Source organism: Trachypithecus francoisi, unplaced genomic scaffold (assembly GCF_009764315.1).
Source record: "Trachypithecus francoisi isolate TF-2019V2 unplaced genomic scaffold, Tfra_2.0 Lachesis_group17, whole genome shotgun sequence".
NCBI classification, from domain to species: Eukaryota; Metazoa; Chordata; class Mammalia; order Primates; family Cercopithecidae; genus Trachypithecus; species Trachypithecus francoisi.
The window spans coordinates 47,933,559-47,960,874 of record NW_022681462.1 but is presented as its reverse complement, the minus strand read 5'-3'; the positions used below and the strand labels follow the sequence as shown (position 1 = coordinate 47,960,874).

The 27,316-nt window shown below is 45.0% G+C and overlaps 1 protein-coding gene across 4 annotated transcripts in view; it reads right to left on the bottom strand.

Annotated features, from left to right (window-relative positions):
- FHL2 (four and a half LIM domains 2) overlaps nt 1–27,316 on the bottom strand; it is a 77,045-nt gene that overhangs the window by 28,001 nt on the left and 21,728 nt on the right. Inside the window, exons 1-2 of one of the 4 annotated variants that reach the window (XM_033175568.1) lie at nt 9,584–10,292; nt 7,390–7,440 (exon numbers count right to left, since the gene is read on the bottom strand). The exons of 1 other annotated variant lie outside the window; for it this stretch is intronic. In XM_033175568.1, coding sequence (XP_033031459.1) covers nt 7,390–7,440; nt 9,584–9,838 — 306 coding nt within the window. In that variant the 5' untranslated portion in view covers nt 9,839–10,292. Of the gene's footprint in view, nt 1–7,389; nt 7,441–9,583; nt 10,293–27,316 lie in introns of those variants that run through there. 2 more of the 4 variants (XM_033175571.1, XM_033175569.1) reach the window with 2 other exon arrangements.

Sequence of the window (27,316 nt, the reverse complement as noted above, 5' to 3'; positions counted from 1 at the left end):
CATGTGGCAAGATCCGTCCTTCTAAATCACTCTTCCTGGAGTTAAAGAAAACATTGCCTGGACATTCTTGTGATAACATCACAAGATGAGGCTCTTGAGCACTTGAATTATTATTCTGAAACCCAACATATAAATATCCTTTGTATCGCGGCCATCTCGTGTTGGAGCAGCCATGCTGGCACAAGATTCAATGCTTTCCTGTAACTGTTCAGTTATTGGCCTTGAAAGTGGCTGTCATTGATTTCATCGCAATTGAGAGCTGTTTTTCCAACATAGATATTTTTCCGATAAAGGGTGCGATTTAGCTGTGGGACAAGAGGCTCATGGCCCATTCTGTGCCCACAAACATAAGAATAATAATTTGGGAATTTGAAATAAGAACCATGAAAGGACAGAGAACTATAAATTGTGGAATTGTAAAAGCTGAAAACAAATCCCCAGATTATCTATGACAACCTCCTCATTCTATGGATGGAAAAACTGAAGCCCAGGCATACTTATGAAAAAGAGGGCCCACTGAGCTTTCTCAAATAGCCATCTGACTTAGAGAAAATGAACTCCCAATCTAACTTGAAAGGCCGTCTGTGTGGGTCAGGACAAGCACCAGCCCTGCTAGGGAAGGGAGACAGTTTACACCCTCTGTCAATCTCTGCAGAGCTCCAATTCTGTTGGCAGCTGGTGAAAGCGGTGCATCTGTTTTCCTCTGAGGTAATAATCATGACCATGATGCTCATATACCTGATGTGTGTTTTTCACCTCCTCCGAATCTACAGGACCAGGACAGAAAAAAAAAAAAAAAAAAAAAAAAAATCTGGCCAGGCGCAGTGGCTCACGCCTGTAATCCCAGCACTTTGGGAGGCCAAGGCGGGCAGATCACAAGGTCAGGAGATTGAGACCATCCTGGCTAGCACGATGAAACCCTGTCTCTACTAAAAATACAAAAAAAAATTAGCTGGATGTGGTGGCGGGCGCCTGTAGTCCCAGCTACTTGGGAGGCTGAGGCAGGAGAATGGTGGGAACCCAGAGGCAGAGCTTGCAGTGAGCTGAGATCATGCCACTACACTCCAACGTGGGCGACAGAGTGAGACTCCATCTCAAAAAAAAAAAAAAATCTAAGGGAATAAACTCTGAAAATAAGTAGGGTTCCACATTTGCTCAAAGTATGACTCAGGTTATGAATGTCATCATGATGAATGTCATCATCAGTGATACCAGCTCCCAGCAGGAACAATAGCAGCTGCTATCTGCTCAGTGGGTCCACCTGGGAGGAGGCACCTGGCCCTGTGGTTCAGCTCCTAATTCTACAGAATTCTTTCTGAGAGTGGGTGGATCCCTCTTCCAACTTGTTCCTCATCTTCTAAGAGGTCAGTAGAGTTCTACAAGGAGCAGAGAGCATTTCTACTCCAACCAACAGGACAGAGCATAAAATGGGCACCTGCAGGAACCTAGGAGCACAGCAGGATGCACTGTGTGAAAGCAGGCCCCTGAAGGAGGTCCACACAGTTACATACTGCACAAACCCTGAGCGTCAGAATAAACAGTCCGTGAGTTAATAAGCAAGCTCAAAGCTTCCCTTCTATTACAACGTGTTTAAAAGTAGAACTATAGTCCTATATTAGAAATCTCCTATAACTTGCATTTTTTTTGAAACAGTCTTGCTCTGTCACCCAGGCTGGAGTGCAGTGGCGTGATCTCGGCTCACTGCAGCCTCCACTTCCCGGGTTTCAGCAGTTCTCCTGCCTCAGCCTCCCGGGTTGCTGAGATTATGGACACGCGCCACCACGCCCAGCTAATTTTTTTTTTTTTTTTTTTTAGTAGAAACAGAGTTTCACCATGTTGGCCAGGCTGGTCTCAAACTCCTGACCTCAGGTGATCCACCCGCCTTGGCCTCCCAAGGTGCTAGGATTACAGGCGTCAGTCACTTGCATTTTTTAAAATCCCATAAATACCTGATTGCTCATTCATTCATTGAATAAACATTGGTTGAGCTGGAACTATGTGTCTAATGTCACGAAAAGTGCTGAAGATACAAAGATGACTAAGATGCAGGCCCCTCCCCTCAAGGAACTTGTCATCTAGTGAGGAAAAGAGATATATACCAAACAGACTACCAAGCCCCGTACTCAGTGCGTGCTGGAGGTGCACAAGTATGATGGGCACGCAGAGGAGGAGCCGCTGAGAGAGCAGGCAGGCATCCCAGGGGAGATGCTATCTGTGCTGGGAACAGTCAGCCAGGTGATATGGCCGGTCAGGTCACGGGGTGGAGTAGACAAAGCCAGAGAAATGAGAGACAGAGTAGGGTAGACAGAGAGCTCAGGAAGATGGAAGACCCAGTCAACAGCCAAGGCAATGAGGGCCTGGGCACCTTGTTCATGGATTTGGGTGTGCCAAGCAGGCAGTGGGGTGACGGACAGCCCAGTGAAAGTTTATTGCATGGAAGCCTGCCTTTACTATGCAAGACGGGGGGCAATGACTTCTAAAAAATGTATCAGGGTATCAGAGTCCATTTCTGAATCATTTCTTCAAATAAAAGTAGGACATCTTGGTCCTATAAGGACTTATTCACCTAATTGTGCACAATCCATTTACTCTGTCTGAACTCCTCATCTCTCCTGACAGGTTATCAATAATTCCTGCCCCTCAGCTGGTACACAGGAACGCTAAAAGCATCCGGCAACAGCTTGCAGGGAGATACCCAAACATAAGGTGCCACTCCTTCTTGTTATTTCATTGAATCAAATTCCAAATCACAGTTTCCTGGAGTTCTTATTCCTCACCAAGCTAAATCATTCCATGATGTCATTACCCCTTCGGCCCTGAATAGAGTATTTGAAAAAGGTGGATCTTAGGGTACAGGCTTGACTCCAGGTCAAGGGAACTGCTATGGTTGAGGCAGGTGCCAGGTGCAGCTCGGCGGTCTGGGGATGGCCCAGGGAAGGTTTTGATCTCTGAGTCTCTCGCCAGCCCAGCTTTGACTCAGATATAAGAATAGGTTGGGTACAGGGGCTCATGCCTGTAGTTCCAGTACTTTGGGAGACTGAGGCAGGCATATCATTTGAGCCCAGGAGTTCAAGACCAGCCTGGGCAACATGGAGAAACCCTACCTCTACAGAAAACACCAAAAATTTGCAGGGTGTGGTGGCATGCACTTGTAGTCCCCACTACTCAGGAGGCATGAGCCCAGGAGGTCGAGGCTGCAGTGAGCCATGATAGCACCCCTGCTCTCCCACCTCAAGGAAACAGCCTCATGGAAACAGACCATGTCTCAAAAAATAAATAAACAAAAAGGATCTAAGAATAAAGGTTCAGAGGGCCAGGGAGCAACAACGCACAGCTCCTACTAACAATTCATACTAATTTTAAAAGTTCACAAGCTTATCAATGTGATCTATTTTTTAAATTTTCAGATTCAAAAACTGTAAAAAAAAGTATGAGTGGGGAAAGTGTCAAAGCTGGAGGAACATAATGGGAAAAGGAAAACAGAAAGAGTAAAGGGAAGGGGAGAGGAGTAGTGACAGGACAAAGAAAGGAAGGAGGAGGGTAAATGAAATGAGGCAGAAGAGAGGCAAGGACCCCACATGCCAGAAAGCTCTTTGTTTTTTTGAGAGTGTCACTCTGTCACCCAGGCTGGAGTGCAGTGGCCCAATCTCAGCTCACTTCAACCTCCACCTCCCAGGTTCAAGCGATTCTCCTTTCTCAGCCTCCCAAGTAGATGCGATTACAGGCGTGTGCCACCACACCCAGCTAATTTTTTTTTTTTTTTTAACCAGAAAGATTTCAATCAAAGGAAGGGCTGCCATGATAGACAGCCTCCCTTGGCTTGCTGGCTCAGGCATTGGAGTTCCAGGAGCCTAGCAGATCCCTACAGGTAAAGCCTGAAGAGGTCAGATTAGCAAAAGAAGTCTATTTAAGCATCCTTTTCAATGCACCTTTTATTGGCTACCTACTTTCATCTGACCCCAGTGGGCCCATTTTCTCCTTCCCCTTTGGAACCCAAAGTGCTTCTCCCTATCTCCTCTAACATAGTCATTTCCTAAGGAGAAATCTATGAACGTTCCCAAATTCTTCCTGCATGCAGCCCTTCAACACATGCAAAAGCAGCTTTGGTCAGTCAGTCCCTGGATCTTTAGATGCCACCGGGGATCCGCATGGGACACTCAATTGCCTATCAATAATCAGCCAGAGCTTTCCAGAGCCAATTAGGAAAACTGGTCTATGTGGGCTCTTTTAAAAAATGTATTATAAAAGTGCCATGTTTTCATGCAATTGCCCTGTCCTCTGCCAAGCATAAGCATTGGGAAGGGTGCCACTACCTGTCGCTGAGACCTCACCAGCAGGGAACACACACAGGCCCAGGGGCTTTGTGAATACTTGTGGAATGCATGAACAAATGAATGGACGGGTGAGTGCATACAAACATGTCGGAGTACAAACATACAGGCAAAAATCAAGCATGAAAAATGAGGAACATATTATGTGAACAATCCACTCTGCATAGCAAACCCAACATGTAATGTGGTTTGGCATATGACATCATGAGCTTCCAAGGCTGCCCTCGTCCCTCCTTCCAGATAAGCTGCTGCTTCCGCAGCAGATAGAACTCTTCTTGTTGTGTTTGGACTCCAATCCCATGTGAATACACAGCTGCACAGTCCAGGATGCAGCCTGGCCAGGTCAAACAGCAAAAAGCCAGCTGGGAGTCTTGCCCGCTTTGGGAAGAACGCACAGATCCCCAACATGGGCTCCAGATGTCAGCAGAAGGCCCTGATGTTCTACAGACGTGTGTTGCCTATAATCAAAGATCCTCCATTCAAAGGCACGGGACTCTCACACCTGGAAATGTGCTCAAAGAATACCCTGCACCATTTTGTTTTCCTATGGATGGGAGTATCTACACACAAAAACCGCTCACCCCCAACACTCTTCATTTGTCTAGCTAAACAATTTGTTTTAAACAGAAATTCTGATGAAATGGAGAGGGCCATCATGTCAAGGAAAGCTGCTGTTTTATAAACTAGAATAATGGATCAAGCCTTGGAGTTCCTAAAGAGAGAGGATCTCTTGAGCCCAAGAGTTCGAGACTGCAGTGAGCTGTAGTGCTGCCACTATACTCCAGCCTGGGCCACAGTGTAAGACCTGGTCTCCACACACACACACACACACAAAAATATATATATATATCAGTTGAATATCGTGGTGTGTGCCTGCAGTCTTAGCTACCTGGGAGGCTGAGGCAGGAGGACTGCTTGAGCCCAGGGGTTTGAGGCTATAGTGAGCTATGGTAGCAGCTGTGAAAAGCTACTGCACTCCAGCCTGTGCAACATAGTGAAACCCTGAAAAAAAAAAGAAGGAAAGAAAGAAAAAAGAAAGAAAAAAAGTCTATCTAGCATCCACTTGAAATCTATTTTTAAATTGTTGGATTTTAAACAATCTTAGTTTGTAAGGTATAAAATTGACTAGCTTACCACTGTGTAATATATTTATGGATTAATTTAATGAGCCTTTACTACATGCATGTACAGGCAGGTGTCAGAGATGTATTATAGTTTACATAAACTGGTAACTTCCAACTTAAAAATAAATAAATAAACATCTTCATTCCTCTCTGGTGGTTCTGTGTGAGGCAATGTTTGAATAAGGTAAACTGCTGTCTTCTGAATTATCTTTTGAATATTGAATACCAAAAAGAAATGGGAAAACAATAAATATCAAATTTCTGATCTGAAGTCCATGACTACAAGAGGAGTTACACTTGTTCTGATGTCATTCAGGCTTTTGAATCCAGCCGACAAGAATGTATTGAGTAACCACTGTTTTCCATGTGCTACGTGAGGCACCGGGAAGTTGAGATAAAACACACAGTCTGTGAATGAGTTCTAGTCTAGTTCTAGCTCCAAATAATTTAAACACCTTTAAGATCCCATCTTGTCATTTAATCTCAAAACACGTCAATTGCAACCATGCAGGTCAACCATAGCTGCACAGGCTAGAATGGCGGGTGGCCTTCTGGTCCGTCAATCACACCAGTGTGGGGACTGAGGGCGACTCCATCCTGCATGCTATGGCTCTACCATGCCTTCCCTGAGTGAGTTACGAACACTTCTACACCTACAAAACGAAACCACCCACTCTTTTTCACGGCAGGAGTCTCCTCTCACCTCCCAAGTGTGGCTCACTCTTCACTTTCCCAGCCATCTGAGGTGCCTATGACCCCTACCCCCACGCTGGCCTTTCCCTTGGTGTCCAGCAGCTTCCGTGAATGACTGGCCGCCTCCTTCTCACTGCAGTCCTGCTGCTCTGTGGGGTTTCTCTGGCACACTGCAACAGGACTCTGTCCCGAGACGCCTGCATACTTCCTTCTGCTTCATTCATTGACTGCCTGCTTCTCACTGGCTCTGAAAGTTGTATTAACCTAAACAGACAGGTCTATTTCCTTGTTGACTGACAAGCTCCATATTTATATACTGCAAGAACATTCTGGCATTAATTCTGTTCACCCATGAAAACAGGGCAGCTGCTTGTGCCACAGACATCCCTCATCTCACTCAGGACTGTATGTATGCCTGGAGGATCTTGAAACGGCAGACAGAATCAGAGCAGTAAAGGCATGGGTCACGAAGGCTGAGGATGAGTGTGAAGTCTGAGTTCACACCAGGCAAGACACCACCCACAAGCACTGGGATGAACGGGGGAGACCAGATGCTGCTCCAGACCCCTTGTGACATTCCCATGAAGAGAGCATGTTTTACAGCAATAGGAAAGTCAAGACTCCCAGGAGCAAAGTAGTGATCAAATCTTTAAGAAAGGGAGAATGACAGCTGGTGGGGAGAATATTTAAGTAGATGCTACCAGAGAGCTGTAGTAGTCAGGATTTTCTAGAGAAATAGAACCAACAAGAGATGTACATAGAGAGATTTATTGCAATGATTTATCTCACGCAAGTACGAAGGTGAAAAAGTCCCAAGACCCGCAGTCAGCAGGCTGGAGACCCAGGAGAGCCGATGGTGCAAGTTGCAGTCTGAAAACAGCAGCCTCTATAGACCCAAGAAGAGCTGATGTTTCAGTGTAAGTCCAAAGGCGGAAAGGACCAATGTCCCAGCTCAAGCAATCTGGCAGGGGGGCTTCCCTCTTACTCAGTATTTGTTCTATTCAGGCCTTCAACTGTTTGGACGAGGCCCACTCACATTATGGAGAGCAGCCTGCTTGATTCGGTCTACCCATTCATATGTCAATCTCATCCAAGAACACCCTCGCAGACACACCCAGAACATATGACCGAATGTTTGGGCACCACATGGCCCAGTCAAGTTGACACATGAAAGTAACCATCACAGGAGCTAAAACTGAAATCCACAATTTAGGATGACAGAGGAAATTCATTTGACTCACCCCAAAGTCAAAATGCCAGCCTAGTCTCCAGGAAGACACAGTTCTCAGTCCCTAGAGAAAGCACATGCATTTTGTTTCAGATGGTCATCTTGAGGAAGCGACCTCAGTATGACGCAACCTGAGATGGACACTTAATAAATGTGGCTTTGATCAAATTCTCATAATAAAACCGCACAGAAGAACCCAACGTCTGACGTTTCCATTCACCCAGGCTCAAGGAAGTTTTTACCTCAGGGCATCTGCGTCAGAGAGCCGCTTACCAACTCAGGTCCCCGTGCTGACAAAGGAAGCTGCCTGAGTCACAGAGGCTGAATAACTGGCCCTCAGCACAGGACGGGAGTAAACTCCTGATATCTAGTCTGATTTGTGTGTGTGTGTGTGTGTGTGTGTGTGTGTGTGTGCGCGCGCGCGCGCGCAATATTCTACTGGGTGTTTTTGACTGCAATTTAAATATCTGTCAGTACTGGAAGTGGCTTAACACTCAATCTTGGGTCAAAGTATGCAGCATAAGGCCTCATAGAAATATTCAAATGTTAAAAAATAAATAAATATTCAAATGTTCCTCCCATGGTGTGTTTAGTGGTTAGAACTCAGGTTCTCAAGTTAAGCTGCCTGGGGTCAGATCTCAGGGCTACCATTTACAGCCTGGGAAACCCTGAGTTAAAGTTACTTTGATCTCTGTTTTCAGTGTCTTTACCTGTAAAAATGAGGCTATCAAATATGTATACACTGTCTATGATGTCCAGACTTTTTAACAACCCTGCCAAAGAGACAACATCATTGTCGCTGTTTCCCAGTGGAGGAAACCGAGACACCACGAGATGAAGCGGTTTGGCCCAGGCTGCACAGGTTGAGGGACCCGGATGTAAATTTAGGCAGCCTAGATGCAGTCCCCCGCGTCCTCTAGCCTACCGCATCTGCCTGTGGCTATTTGTGAGACGGTGAGCTAAAATGAGACAATCTATGTGCCCACAACAGTTTCTGGTCTGTAGTAAGCCCATCATTAGCCTTCATCGACATATGATGGTGTAAAGGCATTTTAAACCACGGCAGGCTATAAACACCATGGAAACACAATTCTATGTATCAATCGATGATCTTCTAAATTGGAGGGTGATCTAATCCAGTAACACTTGAAAAAATTTTACATAAATGCACAATGAAATGTTCTTTGAGTTTGGTTTTATTAAAATTAAATTGATAGACTAGGAATTCCTGTACTTCTAAGACTTCCTGAAAAATTTTTTTTTTTTTTTGTCTAAAACTTCTTCAGGATAGTGCAAAACCTCTTTCCTTTAATATATTATTATAAAACACTCATTAGTAGAGTCAGCACCAAAAATGTGAGATGTATTTGGAGTTGTGTTTTGAAGACAGTTCTCCTGATTCTAAGCCCAAATTGTGATTTATTACCTTCCAAAATATGTGGAAGGGAATGCGAGCCTTAAGTTCAGTGCTGTCTAAGTTCACTGCTGCTTGTAGGCCAGCGACACATTTCAGCTAACCGGGTTAGCCTACTTCCAATTAAAACCCGACTGGGGATATGAAAGTAAATATGATTGATTCATTTAAAATCAGAAAAACAGTATTTTCTTCCCTCAATTTCTAGTATGCTAAGATATCACACGAGTGCAACTTAAGAAAAACTTAGAATCTTTTTCATTTAAAATACGCCTTTTTTTTTAACCGAATGGCTCAGTTATTAAATGTCTACACGAGTCAAGGAGTGAGGTCACACTGCAAGCTCCACTTATTTCTACTAAAGGGAAATAGCCCGGACACCCCCGCGCAGACCACCGTGCCAGGACAACCGGCTCCGGAGTCAGGCCTTGAAGCAGGGGGACAGCGTCACCTCCCCGCAGCCACCGGCTGGGACCCGCGGCCAGCCTTTACCCAGGCTCGCCAAGCCCCGCCCGCATGGCGGTGCCCCACCTGGTGAGGACGTGGGCTGTAATCCCCCCTCTGGGGATGGGTCCGTGGGCTCCTCTGAGCTCCAACGCCCCCAGGGTCTAGCCCCCTCTCATTGCTCCGCTCCCCTTTTCCCGTGGTCTCCCCACCCCCAACCCCTAGGGATCTGCTCCCCTCTCCCGGGTCTACCCTACAGCTCATTTCCTTTCTCCCGGCTTCTCTCCGCACGGTTCGGCTCCCCTCTCCCAGTGGTCTTCTCCCACCCACAGCTCTACTCTCCACTCACCGGTCTCCCCAACTCCGGATCTGCTCCCCTCTCCCCGGGTCTCGCACCGGATTCGGACCCCTCTTCCGAGTCCTGGTGGCTAAGCCCCTCGGCCTCGCTTCGGGGCTCAGGGAGCTGGAGGTACTCACGGCGCCGCAGCGGGCCGGGGAGTCCCGGACTGGGCGGGCGGGCGCGGGCGGCTGGTGGCTGCGGCTCCGCTGCCGGCCGAGTGGAGCGCTGCGCGGCTCCCGCCCTCGAGAACCCCCTCCGTGTCATTTGACCATATAAGGAGATGCACGCCTCGGCTCGCTGGCACCGGGCGTGGGGCGCTGGGGGCGGGCGCCCCCAGGTCTAGCGGTCGCCGTGCCCCCGCCCCGGGCTGCGGCGCTCCCGGCCCGTGCCCTTTGTTTGCCAGGGCTCTTTCTTCTTGCCCTCCGGGTCTTGGGAGCACCGAGGTTATCCCGAGAGTCTCCTCCGACGTGGGCGTGAGTTTCGGACGGGGCCTGGGCGCCAGTGGCAGGGGTCTGCCCACGCCGGGATCTCTGCCTGCTCCCAGGAGAAGGAAGCTGGCGAAGCCCGCGGAGGTGCGGGGGGCGGCGGAGGGAGGAGGGGGCCACTTCTCAGGAGGCATGTGCCTGGGATGTATTTGCACCGTGGATTTTTTCCCTTCTTAACCCTGCAGATGCTTCTTTACGAAAAGAACCCCACAGATGACCATAAAGAATCGTTCGTTCCACTAGGGAGGGGACTAAAGGAAGGTCCTATCCCCACCTCTCCCTCTCGGGGCCAGAAGACTAGTTAGACATCCTGGATTCCCCTCCAGGGCGGGAAAAGCAAAGTGAGCTGGGAGCGTGCCTCCCACACTCCAAGCCTGTGCCCTCTGAGTGAGGCTGACGCTGGGTAGGGACAGATGGCACTGTTCAACATTGTCGCAGGGAGAGCACAGGCTGAGCCCATCCCTGGGAGAGGGTACATCGTGATGGAAACGTTTGCTCCGGAGTAGGTAACTGGTCCACTTGCAGAAACCGATGGACGATGAGCAGGTGGACAACAAAGGCGTCCTAGGCACTTTGGGGGCAGGTGTATTATTTTTAACATTCAGGGCAGCTCATGGGAATACATCCTCCAGAGAAGGCAGGAAGAACTCCGTGATTGCTTTCTTTTAGTTGATACTCGCCGTCTGGTAGCCCTCATGGATCTTGATCATGGAATTACAGAACTTGAGGATCAAGGGTTTCATCACCTTAGCTTCCACTCTGTGAGCGCTAGCTCTACCTGGTATCTCATCTGATCCACATTTCTTTAAGGTAAAGATTTTTACCAGATTTATGGTGAGGAAAGTTCAGCTCAGAGAGATTCGCTCAAGGCCACGTGAAAGGTAACTGTGCCAGCTGAGATTTGAATCGGAGTCCGGTAGATGGCAAAACCATGTAAGTATGTTACGGTATTAGAAATGTCTCTCATCCCTTAGTCACTCAGGTGACTCCAGAGGACTGAGACTTGCCATAAGCCCAGCCAGAACTAGATGTGCGGAATACACACCCCCCGCCGACCTCGCCCCACGATGTCCCTGAAACGGGACACTTCCCTGAAGAACCTGAGTTAAGGCCACCCTACCTGAATTTCCACTAAGTGTCAAGGCAGGCTAGTATTTTGAAATTCAGAGCAAAGTTTGTGTAGAAAAGGCTCCCAGCCCCTGACAGCTACCTAGCTGTGTTGTCGATATCAGGAAATGGTCTCCTAGTTCTCAAATGGTGAGCCTTAAGCTTCAGTTTGTAAAAACAAGTCCTAAAATGATGAAGCATTAATTCTGCATTTATCTTCTTTCTGATTTCCTCTTGTCTTACATTTTGATTTTTTTTTTTTTTTTTTTTGAGACGGAGTCTCGCTCTGTCGCCCAGGCTGGAGTGCAGTGGCCAGATCTCAGCTCACTGCAAGCTCCGCCTCCCGGGTTTACGCCATTCTCTCGCCTCAGCCTCCCGAGTAGCTGGGACTACAGGCGCCCGCCATCTCGCCCGGCTAATTTTTTGTATATTTTAGTAGAGACGGGGTTTCACCGTGTTAGCCAGGATGGTCTCGATCTCCTGACCTCGTGATCCGCCCGTCTCGGCCTCCCAAAGTGCTGGGATTACAGGCTTGAGCCACCGCGCCCGGCCCATTTTGATTTTTTTAAGCTTTCTGACTTATGGGTGTAATCCATTTAACTTTGCTTTTTTTACTGATAGAGTTATTTAGTTCTGTTATTTTTCTTCTAATAACTGCTTTAGCTGTGCCTCATAGGTTCAGCAATGTTGTTTTATTATTAAGAAATTCTGCAATTTAATTTTGTGTTTCATTTTTGACCTAATGGGTAGCAGAACATTTTTAATGACCCTGTGGTAATTTGATAGGGTCAGCAAAATCCAGACTCTGGAAGCAAACATACCTAGTTTCTACAACAACAATGCACAAAGAAAAAGAAGAGAGATGGAGGGAGAAACCAATAGATTAAAAAAAGACTTAGCCAACTGCAATGTATGGATCTTATTGGATTCTTTTATTGGATTCTAATCAAAGAATAAACTAGTAGAAAATCAATTTTTATGAGACAATCTGGGAAAATATGACAATGACAGGATATTTTCTAGTATTAATGAATAATTTATTTTAGGGGTGATAGTGGGATTACACACACATACATATATTTTTCTTTTCTTAAGTCCTTGCTTTTCAAGAACAGCGCCAAAATATTTCCTAGTGAAATAACATTATGTCTGGAGTTGTTTCAAAATAGTTTGGGGTGGGGAAATGGATAGGGCCTATATCTATATGAAATACGATCAGCCATGGATTGTGGATAATCGCTGAAGTTTGATGATGGATATGCAGTAGTTTATCTTACTATCTTTATCTGTCTCCTTTTGTAATGCTTGAAAAATCCCATAACGAAAATATTTTTAAATTACAGATGAACATACCATTTGCTCTTTACCCAGCATTTTCCTTTATAGGAAATTATCTTGTAGATATGCTTGCTCATGTGCAAAACTATGTACACACAAGGGTAGTCATTGTAGAATTGTTTGTAATAGAAAAATACTGGACCATGTTGTGTGTTCATCAACAAAGGGCTTAAATACAGTATGGTGCAGTTTAGAATTATTTACATATGCGGCTGTTAAAATGAACGAGGTAACTATATTTACTGATTTAGCATGATCTCCAAGATAAATCAACTGAGAAAAAATAAAAGTAGAGAACACTTGGTAGGTAGAAACCAACCACTTGTGTTCATGAGCAAAGAAAGGACCAGGGAAGACAATGTATACTTATAAGTGGTTGCCTCTGGGGAGATCTGGATGGTCAGGGGTCAGGGGTGGAAGGGAGATTAATTTTTACTGTACACATTTTTATTTCTTATAAATTTTGAGCTATGTTAATGTTGTACTCATTCAAAAACTAAATATATATATATATATTTGAGATGGAGTCTCGCTCTATTGCCCAGGCTGGAGTACAATGGTGCCATCTTGGCTCACTGCAATCTCCGCCTCCCAGGTTCAAGTGATTCTCTTGCCTTGGCCTCCAGAGTAGCTGGAACTACAGTCATGTGCCACCACACGCGGCTAATTTTTTGTGTTTTTAATAGAGATGGGGTTTCATCATGCTAGCCAGGATGGTCTTGATCTCCTAATCTTGTGATCCACCCCCCTCGGCCTCCTAAAGTGCTGAAATTACACGTGTGGGCCCCTGTGCCTGGCCCAAAAACTAAAAATACTTTAAAAATAAAAGCAACACACAGACTCCTTTAAGGAAAATAGGAAACAAATTTGTTAAACTGAGATGAATTGTAAGTCAAAGGAGGTTGGCAAGAAATAGAGGAAGGGAATGCAATTTCTGGGTTTAATGACATGTATGCTTTGATGAGCAAGTCCATCGAAGAACAAAGTATTAAAAACAAATTTTCATGAGACAATCTAGGAAAATGTGTTTTGAAAAGTTTCATCTGTCTTGTACATCATTATATTCCTGGGACCTTGTTATAGAGCATGGCACATAGTATGTGCTTAATAAATACATGTATTGAATAAGTGACAGATCACATAATTGTTTGTGATAAGTCTTTCACTAGAGTGTGTAAGACTTGTGTAACGCTATCTATGGCAGCATAGCTTGATCTTTGAAGTCAAGCCAGGATTTGAATCTCTGTTCAACGTATGACTAGCTCTGTGATCTCCAGTAACTACAAAACTTCCCTAACCCTCAGTTTGCTAGTTTATAAAATGGGTTAATAACATATAGTTTGTGAAATTGTGGCAAAGGTCTTTTGAATTGATGCACATAAATCACTTAGCACTATTAGCACATTACTTGGCATGAAGTAGGCCCTTAGTAAAGTCCTCTGTTTTATTTAATGGCAAAGGGGAAATTAATCCAGAATAAGAAGTAAATGGACTTAACTCCCACCAGAAAGAAGAATTAAGGTTCAGATCCTGTTCTAAAGATGACAGATTATCTTCTTGAGAGAAAACCTCTCTGCTACGGACAAAAGGCTAGTTCACGGAAGAAAAAAAAAAAAAACAAACATTAAGAAGTACTATTTCCTGGGGAAAGGATCAACGGTGACTGTGATGAGTTATTCAAGTTCTTCTTTTGTTTATTCCCATTATCCTTACATTCCTTCTTGAGACAACACTGCCCATAATGTCTCCCGTCTCTCCTGTAGGTGGGCTTCAGGGAGAGACACAGCTAGGAAGGGAGGAAAGAGAGGAAGACACTTCCTGCAGCTAGCAGGTCTCAAAGCCTGGTCCCAGAATGCAGCAGGATCCCCTGCAAACCTGTTAGAAGTTCACATTGTCAGGCCATCTCCTGCTTTAACAAGCCCTCCAGGTGATTCTGATGACTAAAGGTGATTTGAAGTAAAATAAATACCTCTTAGGGCTTCCAACTCTCGACTCAGTAATTTACCAGAAATCTACAAAACGTCAGTTTATGGGGTGGGGGAAGGAGAGTGAAATAGAGAGACTAAACATAGACTAGACTCAGGAACTCTAAAATCCAGTTAGAAGTATTACTTCCTCTGTCAGTTACTTCACTCAGGGAAGCAGGAGGTAGAAAAGTTTCAGCCAGTGGGTCTGAGCTGTATAAATGCTGAAATTTCATTCTCTGGGAGAGACGGAAGAAAGGCAGAGCTTCTAGGAGTGTGCTCGCAACTGCCACTCTGTGGTGAGGTCGTGGTGGGGGAGGCTGGTGGGCTAGACCCATCTGTGCAGGGGCAAACAGTAGTCTCTTACCCAGATGTGGGCTACCCCAGGGGGATTAGGATGAGCTCACCATTACCAGGTAGAAAGTGAACACAGGAAAACATGAGCTGGAGGTCAGACCGCCTTATATTCGTTACCCTAACTGACCACTGCCATCAAGATTGTTAAGCATTTTGTCACCGTTAAAGGATTTCACACAAGCTGCTCCTCCCACTCAAACCTTGGCCAGGAAACTGGTGGATGATTTGCCCTTGATTCAGAGGTAATCGTTCTTAATTGCCTCACATGGTTGGAAGGTGAGTAAGTGTCTAAGATCATAAACGCTGGCGGGAAGGGGTCAGGAGTGATCAAACCAGCTCGCCTCCTGGCAGTGGGGTCAGAAGGCAAGTCCCTGCACGCCTTCCCATGACACAGTACCAGATCCCAGGGTGGTGGCACAGAAAGCTGGATTCACTTTTTCTGAAAACACTATTTGCCTGGCTCCAGCAGGAAAGTCTATGGAAGATGACTCTACAGGCAGGGTGTACACCTGCCTGTGCCCGTGAGCTGGGTGCAGTTGTGATGGGAGACCCAAGGGCCTCCAGCAAACAGGAGGAACTTGATCTGGTTACAGGAACAATCTTGCAGGATCCAAACTTTGTTCCTTTGCCTGTCAGACTTTCAGGAAAAGCTCAGCTTTCCACAAAGGGCAAACTCTTTTCCTTTTCCTCTCCCTTCTGCCATGCTTTGGTTAGGAGGGAAAATGCTTGTCTCTCTTTTGAGATACAAAATTTCCATATCCCATTTCTTCCCTCTCTCCTTTTTCACAAACTGATTTATTGGATGCAAACAGTCAGTGTTTAAAGCCTCAAAAACATGCCAGACTTTGAGCCAAATCCACAAACAACTCCATGATTCCGAGTTTCCCATCCTTGGTTAGAGTTTATTTGGAGCGTTGGATACAAGTTTCCATTGTGGCTTTGAAACCTCATTAAGAAAGGCTGTGTTTGGTACATTAATGACCAATAGAATGAAACTATTCGCACCCATAGTTCATTTGGGCCAGTAAATGTTGCTGGATGGTTTCAGATGAAAAGTATTTGTAAGGTAGACTCTGAAAAATCTTACTTCTTTTTTGAGATCTCTTCATCTCTGATTTCAGTCCTTTTCAGCAGCAATCCATTCACTTCTCTGCTTGCCTCTCTTGCAGTTTTACTCTTTTTTTCCTCTGTCAACGATTCCAAAATCCATTTAAAGGGAGTATTAATGTCTAAAGTCTGTGCAAACCTGGCAAAATTCTCTTTTGAATGAACGGTTTGCTTCCCTAAAATACCTGAAATGGGAGATTCTTCCAGGCATTTCTGAAATGGGAGAGTCTCATGACTCACTTGTTCCTCAGAATGTTTATTTTATTTTATTTGAGATGGAGTCTCGCTCCGTCACCCAGGCTGGAATGCAGTGGAGCATTCTCCACTCACTGCAAACTCTGCCTTCCCTGGTTCAAGCGATTCTCCTGCCACGGCCTCCCAAAGTGCTGGGATTACAGGCGTGAGCCACCATGCCTGGCAAGAATGTTTACTTTAAATCACACCGAAATCTGTTATTCTTTGTGAATTAACTTTATGAGTCAACATTAAAAATTTGAAATCCCAGGTTCCCTTTCCACTGCCACCAAGGTCATTTTGTGCTATTTCTGCTTTGATTAGGGTCATTAACAGAAAATCCAAGGGGTCTAACTAGAAAGAGCCTGGGCTGGCCAGGTTCTAGGAGGGAGGGGGCGAACCCCAGGCCCAGGAGCTCCTTTGGAACAGTGTGTGTGGCCACAAGTAACACCCTTCACCTTTTTGTGTCTTTTTTACATTACCTGTGAAACAAAGAATGTACCACCTCTCTTCTTACTTTAAAGAGTTATTTCACATTATCTAGTTTTTCCTCAAGCCACTTTCATGGCTAATTGACAACTGAGAATGTCTTCTGTGGCTAATTCTGCCCCATGGTACAGATTTGTGTGTGATGAAAAACTATGCTTTAAGTTCCAGAGAGCATGTTTAGGAATATCTTTCCCCTATTTCAGAAGATGCTTTAAAATTGGACCTGGGAGTCATGACAGAGCTTCCTGGAACAACCAAGCATCTTTCTCCATCATTGCTATAGTAGTTGACTGCTGAAGTACCGGAAACAGATTTTCTAAAATATCTGACCTTCAGCATCTCCTGGCAGGACTGTTTGCCAAAAATAAAAAAAACCTTCAAAAATTCTGGGCCATCCTAACACTATAAATATACTTGGAATCATGTGAACAGTCAGAGATGCTGAGCAATTACTCTTCAGTAGGACCAGAGGAGTCATTGTCTCCGCGGAGGGCTGGAGAGGTTCCAGTGGTAAATTACCATTAGATATCTGAACTATTCATGTAGCCATCTTTGAACTCGAGGCGAGGGCTTTTTCTTTATATATATATATATATATATATAAAGCCTTCCTTTTAATAACTTGAAATTCAATTTCCATTTGGCACATGGCTGTAATGTAATCTTGCTCCCCGACTTTGCTAACATTTTCTGGACTCAGTTCTCTGTCTCACCCTCTGCATGGAGGGTCTGTCTGTACTGCTGTATTGCTTCTGGTCCCTTGAATTTCCAGGTCAGCGTAGAAGCAGATGGAGAGAATGCTTGAGAGGTTTTCTTTTTCCAAGAATATGTTTGGAAAGTGATGAGGTCAGGAAAGCAGACACTGTGATCCTGTGCGGGAAAGAGTCTTTGAGAGCCCTCGCGGCTCATTCTCTTTGCACCTCACACATTCCACCTGTGGCCAGTGAGGGGCGAGCCTTTCATCCTGTGACTCCTGGAACTGCCTTCCTCACTCTCTTCTGCCTGGTGGACTCCTGTTTATCCTTAGACCAAATAAAGTATCCCCGCTAGGAAGGCTGCATGGGTAGCCATCATAGGCTCATTTTTGACCAGTCCACTCCTTCTTTCCCATGTTTAGACAGAGGAAAGACAGTGGGCTCCTTCGGGGCAAGAACTGAGACATTTGAATCTGTGTTCACAGCACTTGGCAACTTGATCAGTATTACTGAATTTAATTCACTTTTCTTGAAAATGCCTAAGCTGCCAGGCGCAGTGGCTCACCCTTGTAATCCTAGCACTTTGGGAGGTTGAGGCGGGTGGATCACAAGGTCAAGAGATTGAGACCATCCTGGCTAACACGGTGAAACCCCATCCCTACTAAAACAAAAAAATTAGCTGGGCATGGTGGCAGGCGCCTGTAGTCCCAGATACTCGGGAGGCTGAGGCAGGAGAATGGTGTGAACCCGGGAGGTGGAGCTTGCAGTGAGCAGACATAGTGCCACTGCACTCCAGCCTGGGCGACAGAGTGAGACTCTGTCTCAAAAAAAAAAAAAAAAGAAAATGCCTAAACCAATATAAGGCTGCTATACAATGGCTCTATATGACCCTGCTCAGAACAAACACATCAGGCCCATTTCCCATTTAGGCAGTTGAGTTATCTGGGCTTGGCACTGAGATCCAGTTGGCAAATAACTTGAATTAAAGCAAAGCCGAGAGCTTGGCCTTCCAGATGTCAGTAGATGCAAACTTGGGAATCTCTGCCTGAATTAAAGGAAGTAGCCCCTAGGTTATAGCATCCACAGATACAATGAAGAGCTGAAAATGAGCATGCTGGGAAGTGTGCATGTGGACATTCTTGGGATGGTGCTTCTTTCTCAGAGTCCAGCTTTTCTTCGCTAGTGAGGATCTGCTTCTCCTGCCCCAATCCTCCTCCCGCTGCCACCACCACCACCAGCCTAGGCCTTAATCGCAGAGAAGGTCACTCATTGAGGGACTTCCTTGAAGTCTGCATCCTGCAAACGGAAGTCACCATCTTAATTTTTAGGAGTCTATCTGGGGAATTCATGTCTTTAGTTTCTGCTTGGGGCATGTTGATTTTCTATCAAATGCTTAAAAACATTTCTGTCTATACGAATCAAATAGTAAAATATAAAGTTAAACAAAAATTCTGTGTCCCACAGAAATTCCGTAAAGTTTCTTTCATCTCTGCCAGCATGAGCATGTGTCATTTGTGGAAGCAGACCTACTTGCCATGACAACAACTCTTCTGTGGCTTTGCAGAGGCATCCTCCACAGTTGTGGTGTGCTTTTGCTAGGCAGCCGGTAGAAATGGCCCACATAGGACCACTACCCTTCAACCCCACCTATTTTAAGGTGGATTCATTTGGATTGAGAAACTGGTGTTTTCCCCACACTTGCACATATTTTGGATGTATAAATATTTTCAAAAGATAGGTTCGACTAATATATGCACACCTTCCTTGACTATCACCATCCAAACCCACAGAGACGACTGGGAATTTCCAAGTCTTGTAATCCTAATGTTGACTTGAGCATCCACAGGCTGCCTTAGAACACTTTCCAACCAAGATTGGCACCAGCACTTTGGCACTCACAGAATTATAGCCTTCCCTTACCAGAAGTACAGCTTCACCCAGCCAGTTGGCTTTGTATTGAGAATTCGTTTATTTTGGACAGGTCTCTCTTCCTCATTTACAACTGGCACGTGGATGCAGAGAAAGGACAGCAGCTCCCGGCTGGAGCAGAGCTAATGGGGCAGACATTTAGTGAGCATACACCTGATGGCCCTGATCCTAGAAGTGGAGTTTGGAGGAGCAATCATTCGTCATCACTACCACCACCATGATGTTTATCTTATTTATTAGCATATTTTGACTGCTGAGAGGGTGGCATTTTTGGTATAGGAAGGTGAGACCCAGAGTGGGTCTTACTCTTAGAGTCTTGAAAGATTACTTTCTTCCCCTTTCCGTCTGAAGCTCTCAGAAGAGAGGCAGTTTCAGAGGGACCCCTACATCCAGCGTGACGTAAAAAGCAGCAGAGCAAGGGCAGAGGGGAGACCAGGCTGAGTCAAGGCAGCACCAGGTCATGGTGCCCTCTCTGTGGGTGCAAGAAAGCAGCAGGAGGTGGGGATAGGAATGGCTGAGACGGGGGGCTGTGGCCCAAAGAAGGAGAAAGCCTTTGTGCCACAAGGGTTTAGCTCACAGAGATGGAGACTCAGAATCCAGCTGGGAGGAGCAGGCCCAGTGAGAACAAAAGGAGACCCTCTGCAGGAAAAATGGGCAAGTGAGGAAAAGAAAGAGACTATAGGGAGAGCAAGCCAAAGGAAGTTTTTGTTGGGGAAATATTCGAGGAGTCTGTACTTGGCAGCTGTGCAATTTATATGTGTAAACAAGGGCTCTGGGTGTCATTCACCTGCTGATTTCCGGGAGTCAGGAATTGTTTCTGAGTAAGAAGCTGATGTTGCCCCCAGCAGTCTCCCATGATGCCCATGTGTGACTGTGGTTATTCTAAGTAGGCCCTGGCATTGCAAGCCCAGCAAGATAGCCAGATAGGGAAGGATAGGGGAGATTTGCCAGCTCTTTAGGTCAGACCCCAAGTTAATAGTACATTTTACATTTTTGTGCAATAAAGGCATTAATGTAATTTACAGCTTGGTGCCAGTTTAAATATGCATATGTGCTTAGGATCAGTGCTACCATTTTGTTCATTGTTTGAGAGAGTCTCATTTCTGATGTGTTAGTAAATAAAGTGATATTATTGTTCACATGCCCATCTAGGCTCTTTGTCCCAGAAAGAGGACGCAAAGGGGTGATATAAAATCCACTGTGGAGCCATCTCAGGGCTGGTTGTTCTTGATTCCCCTGAAAACCTGGAGCTGCCTGTGTCAATCAGACTGGAAAAACACGTGGCTGCACTTTTCCATGAAGCAGGTAACTAAGCCACAGTTCATGCCTGGGAAACCTGCCCTAGCATCTCTGCCAGGAGAGCAAGCCGACTCCTGCCTGGACTCCCACACGAGGGCCAGTGCCAAGTATGCTGGAATGAAGGGACACTGCCGAGGATCAGGAATACCAGGAGCTCAGCCCAGTTACCAGGCTGAGCTGGGGATACCGAGATGACTGTGTGCACTCAGGCAGAGCTGGAAGCTGAGTCTGCCATCCAGAAGGCAGGACCCAGACAGAGTTCAGGGATCGCACCAGAATCGGGACACGGGAGAAGTCTGCTAACCTAGGTCCAACCCCGAATCAGATTCAGATTCAGAGCAGGAGGGCAGCAGGACAGTTTTGTCTCCCAAAAGGAATCAGGCAGAGGCCAGAGACGCAGCTTGCCAGCTAGGAGAACACTTGAGCAGTCTTAAACCCAGGCAGGTTACTGGCAGTTGCTTTACCTTCTAGTGACCTCAGTTGCACACCTGCTTTCCCCAAGCAGGTAACCCCACACAGCTGCAAAATGAATTATTTTCTTTTCTCTGCTTCTAGAGGGTCCATGACCATTGTATTGGCAGTTGGAGAGGTGAGAGTTAAACTGAATGTGAGCCTGTGTCAGGGGCCGTGACCCATTTTAATGGAGGGTCTCTAACAGCACCAGTCTCTCAGTAGATATCACTCAAATGGTGCTAGGCTACCTACTAGCAGATTTAGCACAGTGATGCCTTTTGAAGTCTAAAGTTTTGACTGCTAATCTCTGGGAAACGTGTCACATCCTATGCTATTATTTGGTGGTGGTGTCCAAAACCAACACGTTGGTCTTTCTCAGATGAGAAGGATTCTTGGCACAGGCAGGAAGAGGGAAGTGTGTGGTATGCGCGTCTTCCTGTATCAGCTTGTGTTTCTGTTGTGCTGGAAACCTGAGGTGTCCGCACTGGTGGGGAAAAAATGCTGCCAGATTTAAGGTGAGGAGCAATGGCATGACTAATCCTTTCAGATAGAAGTTAGCAGTGCTGGACCCTGGAGGTGGTGGTTACAGCTGCCAACATTTGAAAATGGACTGTTATTTTAGGAAGCCAGGTGCTACACATTGAGCCAACCTCAGTTGAGATGCCTGAGGACCAGTACATACAAGGTTTTTAAGCTTCCACAGTTCCATTTCATCTTACAAAAGGTCCACCATTTTGGCCCTGAACCTACAACTTGCTTATTGAATCTTTGTGAAATTCGAAGGGGAGAGGGAAACAGTAATATGACCCAGCATAAGAGAAGTACCAGCGAGCCTCTGTGGACACAGGTGTGTGCATAACCACCATCACTCTAATCCTTAGATTCATCCTTTCTCATTTCAGTCAAAAAACTGATTGTAAAATTAAGGCAGACTGACACCCACTACGTCCTAAACTGTAGACACGTGAAAGGTTATTAGCACAATTTCCTAGTATTATCTTTGACTTCGTTTTAAAATGTAACTTTTTAAGATAAAAACAGATTATAACTTTAGAAACAGTATTATCAACTATCAATGCTGTCACATACCGAGTGAATTTTTTAAAAACAGTGTAATGTACAGTGTTGCTGTCGTCGTTTTTTTCTCATTCTTTTTCAAGCACAGCTTGATAAATCTTGTCTCTTATTCCTGGTTTTAGATAGAAATCTGTTTTCCTCCTCAACCAGAATCCTCATCTTTGAAACGAAAAATTTGTAAATGGTCCTGAACTTAGGGGTTTTTTGACTTTAAAAGTTTTCATGGTTCCTAGCACTTTGGGAGGCCGAAGCGGGTGGATCACTTGAGGTCAGGAGTTCAAGACCAGCCTGACCAACATGGTGAAACCCTGTCTCTACTCGAAATACAAAAATTAGCTGGGCATGGTGGTGAGCATCTGTAATCCCAGCTACTCGGAAGGCTGAGGCAGGATAATGGCTTGAACCCAGGAGGCGGAGGTTGTGGTAAGCCGAGATCACACCATTGCACTCCAGCCTGGGCCACAGAACAAGACTCCATCTCAAAAAAAGAAAAAAAAAAGTTCACATTGTGTCCTTCTCCTAGTAATTGGATTGAGTAGAGAGCCAGAGGGAAACTATTGAGCAGAAACTTGTTGATTGCTAAGTGACTCATCCTCACAATGCCACCAAGATGAATAAATCTCACTCCATCCCTTCTAAGGGTTGAAGTCCAGTGTGACTGGAAGGGAGGGAGCCAGCTGAGTAAAGATGAAACTCCAATAAGTTCTGGTCAAGGTTAAGATATGGAAGTATACCCCACTTCTGGATATATATCTAAAAGAATTGAAAGCAGAGTTTAGAAGAAATACTTGCACACTTATGTTCACAGCAGCATTATTCACTATAGCCAGCAGATGGATGCAACCCAGGCTTCCATAGATAGGTGAATGTGTGTACAACATGTAGTACATCCATACAATGGAATCTTATTCACACTTAAAAAGGAAGGACATTCTGACACATGCTTCAACATGGATGAACTTTGAGGTCATTTGCTAAGCTTGAATGAGAATCTCTTGAACCCAAAAGGCAGAGGTAGCTTGGATAACCGAAAGGTATACTCCTCAGGAAAATAGAAAAAACTAGCTAGTGGTGGAGGATGAATTCAATTTTGCCCTATTGAAACAGAAGCAGTTTGGGGACAGCCATCCAAATAGAAAAATTTCCCAAACTTGTAGAAATGTAAAATTCAGGGGGAAGGTTGGAGCTGGTGGTATGAACATAGGGGTCATTAGCCAAATGGTAGGTAAAAACCAGTAGAACAAAAGAGCAAATAAATAAACCAGGAGAGTGAGTGAGGTCATGCAAGAAAGCACGTGGATGGTTAGGAGTGGGTCAAAGGTCAAGTTCCAGGGGAGCCTAAGGTTTAGGGGGCAGCATCCACAGAGGTGGCTGAGAAGGCAGCGTCAAGGAAGGACGAGGAGAAAGAGCCAGAAGCGGGGGCAGTGAAGCCGAGGAGCGGTGGCCGGGGGCTGCTGAGAGTGTGTTGCACATGGGCAGCACAGTGGCTGTTGGTGACGTCTGAATGTGATCAGTGGCATGATGGGGACGGAGGCACACTGCATTGCGCTGAGGGTGAGTGACAATGGAGGGTGTGGAGATGGTGATATAAGAGGTCTGATGGGAAAAAAGGGAAGAAATTCCACGTAGCTCAGTAAGGAAACTGAGGCCCAGAGAGGGCAAATAATATGCTCAAAGTCAGAGTTAATGGTTTAGAAGGACAGGATGCAAATCAGGACAGCGTGTGACTGGTGTGACTGCTCACGTTTCCTGGTTCCGTCCCTTCCACCAGGCTGCCTCCTGAAGCAAGGCAGTGATCAGTTTCTGAGCTCTCATGACCCATCCTTATAGCGTCTCCTTCTCGACCAGCACAAGAAATAAAATAGTCAAACAGAAAGGCAAAGCCTCTCCACAACCCTCTTCCCTATTTCTTCACTCTCCTGACAAAAATGGACTGAAAAATTTCCAAAATCAAGAAGCATAAAGCCTGATTTCTTTTTCTAGTCAGACTAAGGAAACAATTTTTCTTTCCACTCTCTTTTAAAGAAAAGAGGAACAGCACCTCTTCCTGGAGCTATTCTAGCAGTTAACAACAAAGCTAAGGGCTACTTACCGTAGAACTTTGTAAGATATCAGAAAAAAAAAAAAACAGTTCACAAAAATTTTTTTAGAGGCAGGGTCTTGCTCTGTCACCCAGGCTGGAGTGCAGTGGCACGTTCACAGCTCACTGTAACCTCAAACTCCTGGGCTCAGGTGATCTTCCCACCTCAGCCTCCCGACAAGCTGGGACCACAGGTTCTCCACCACACCCAACTAATCTTTTTTAATTTTTATTTTTGTAGAGACAAGGTCTTTCTATGTTGCCCAGGCTAGTCTTGAACTCCTGGCCTCAAGCAATTGTCTTGCCTTGGCTTTCCAAAGCCCTGGGATTACAAGTGTGAGCCACCACACCCAAGCCCAAGCTGTTTTTCTCCTACTGGATGCTCACAGCACAGAACACTTCTGTGATAGGTGTGATTTTCCCTCCACATACCAAACAATTCTGCACATGATTCTCCAGGAGACACCAGCTAGGTGTCCTCAAATTCAATTCTGACACTATCTGCCTGGAGTTAGATCCCACAGGGCTCAGTTCCACAAGACTGCCACCCTGTACTTCAGATGCCGCTTGCAAGCAGTAGGTTGTCACCTATACTTCTGACCAACGGGATATTAACTGGGGAGAGAGGTCCTAGAACCCTTGCTAGAGCAGCTCACAGAACTGACGGAAGCACTTTATTAATGTTTACCCATGTATTATAAAGGTATTATGAGGGATACAGAACAAAGCTTAGGGTAAGGCATGTGGACCTTCTGTTTCCTCCTTGGGATCACCACCCTCCAGGAACCTCCCCTATGTTCAGCCATCCGGACACCCATCTGAACCCTGTCCTTAGGGTTTTCATGGAGGCTTCATTGCATACGCATGATTGATTAGACCATTGGCCACTAGTGATCAACTTAACCTTGAGTCCCTCTGCCCTCCTGGGAGGTTGAGGTTGGGGCTGAAAGTCCTAACCCTCTAGTCATGCCTTGTTCTCTCCAGTGATCAACCCCCTTCCTGAAGCTACCTAGGACTCCCCAGCCGCCATTATCTCATTAGTATACAAAAGTACTCTTATCACTCAAGAGATTTAAAAGGTTTTGTTTGGTTTGGTTTGGTTTTTGAGAGAGTCTCACTGTGTCGCCCGGCTGGACTGCAGTGGCAGGATCTCAGCTCACTGCAACCTCCACCTCCCGAGTTCAAGCGATTCTCCTGCCTCAGCCTCTAGAGTAGCTGGGGTTACAGGCACACACTCCATGTCCAGCTAATTTTTGTAGTTTTAGTAGTGATGGGGTTTTGCCATGTTGGCCAGGCTGGTCTCCAGTTTCTGGCCTCAAGTGATCCATCCATCTTGGCTTCTCAAAGTGCTGGGATTACAAGTGTGAGCCACCGCTCCTGGCCAGATTCAAAGGATTCTAGGAGCTGTACATCAGGAAACTGAAAGAAGACCAAATATCTGTTTCACAATATCACCAGCTTCTTTACAATTCCTCAGTAACCTATGACTTACAATTTTCTCTAATACAACTGTTGTCTAAGTGATGTTGGCTTACTTATCTTTCAATCCTGAAAGTTATATTAGTTTATGTTTGTTGTACACAAACACAGATGTAAACAGATACTAGAACATTCTTTAAGGTAGCATAAGTTGGGAAACAATCTAAATGTTTATAGGTAGGGGCAGAGTCAAGTCATTCGTCCACACAATGAAGCAAGCACTACACCACTATAAATAGTGAGGCAAAATCTCACTCTCTGGGCCGATCTCCAAGACAGGGTGTTAAGTGAAAGAGGAAAGTGCAAGTCATTGTGTGGAGTGTCCTACCATTTGTAAGAAAAGGATGCGTGGCCATTATACATGTTTGGAATATCTCTGGAAGGATGCACAAGGAGTTGGCAATAGTAGTTACTTCTGGGGAGAACTAAGGAAGACTTGAGTATGGAGGGAGGGGGAAAATTACTTTTCATTATTCTTTTTGTTCCTTCTGAATTTTGCACCGTGTGCATTGATTATCTGGTTAATAACTAAAATAATACAAAATAAATAAATAATCAACATCTCTTACCACAGCAAAGGTGGTTTAAATAATGTCTTTAAACAATTAAATTCAATAACACTTTTAAACAAAGATTGAAGATGGCTTCACAATGGGCAGGGAAATAATATGTGACACAATTTGCAAGAACAAAAACCGTGTCTGTGAAAATCACATTAAAATGTGTTGGGAAACAGCCTGAAGAAAAGCTGTTCCTAAGATAGAACCAACAACAAATAAACAAACAAATAAAGTAAGCAATGCAAATTTCTTAAAAGCACTGGGATTCCTGCATCTTTAAGTTATTTCTTTGTGGCCCTAACCCCAAGTTAAGCACCAGGGACTCCTTGGAGCCGAATGGTACCCCATGGTGGGAGCATGGCCCATATGGTACAATTAATTAGATGATTTCAGCAAAAAATACATCTTTGACTCAGTGTTTTATACCATAGTAATAGATGGGGAATATTAATAAGAATTGAAACTGTGTGGAACCACATTCAATTAATTTCAAGTTTAATTAAGCCAGCTACGCTTAACCCCTATTTTTAAAGAGTACCTCAAAGAGCACAGCCTTATCTCTACACTTTAATATCATTAAGAATCCCAAAGGGTTTTTGTTTATGTGGGTTATATCTATTATATTTACTGCGTTAGAAAATAGAACTTAGAAGCTAAAAAATTAATTCATTTAAAATTAACAACATTAAAATTCATAACATTGTATATAACACAGAATGTTTTCATGAAAAATAATTATACTTTCCAAAACAAAACAACTAGTAAGAAGAGTGGTGTGGTTTTGTATTTTTGCAAATCTCTTTAACATTGAGCCTAATAGAAGACAGCTGGGAAGCTCAATTCTCATGTCTGCTTCTGCATTCAACCTGTTGAGTATGTGGTTTTGGTTGAAATTTATGAAGGAAACGCAACCTTATACAGAAATGTTGTTGGAAAAGAAATATTTTGATAGCCATCTCAGATCATCATCTCCCTCTATATATAGATAGATAGATTCTACACCAAAATTTGACAAGCAGTTGTTTCTTAACTACTGCTTAAAGATTGCAATGTGGAATCCGAAACCACATCAATAAACTTTTCATATCC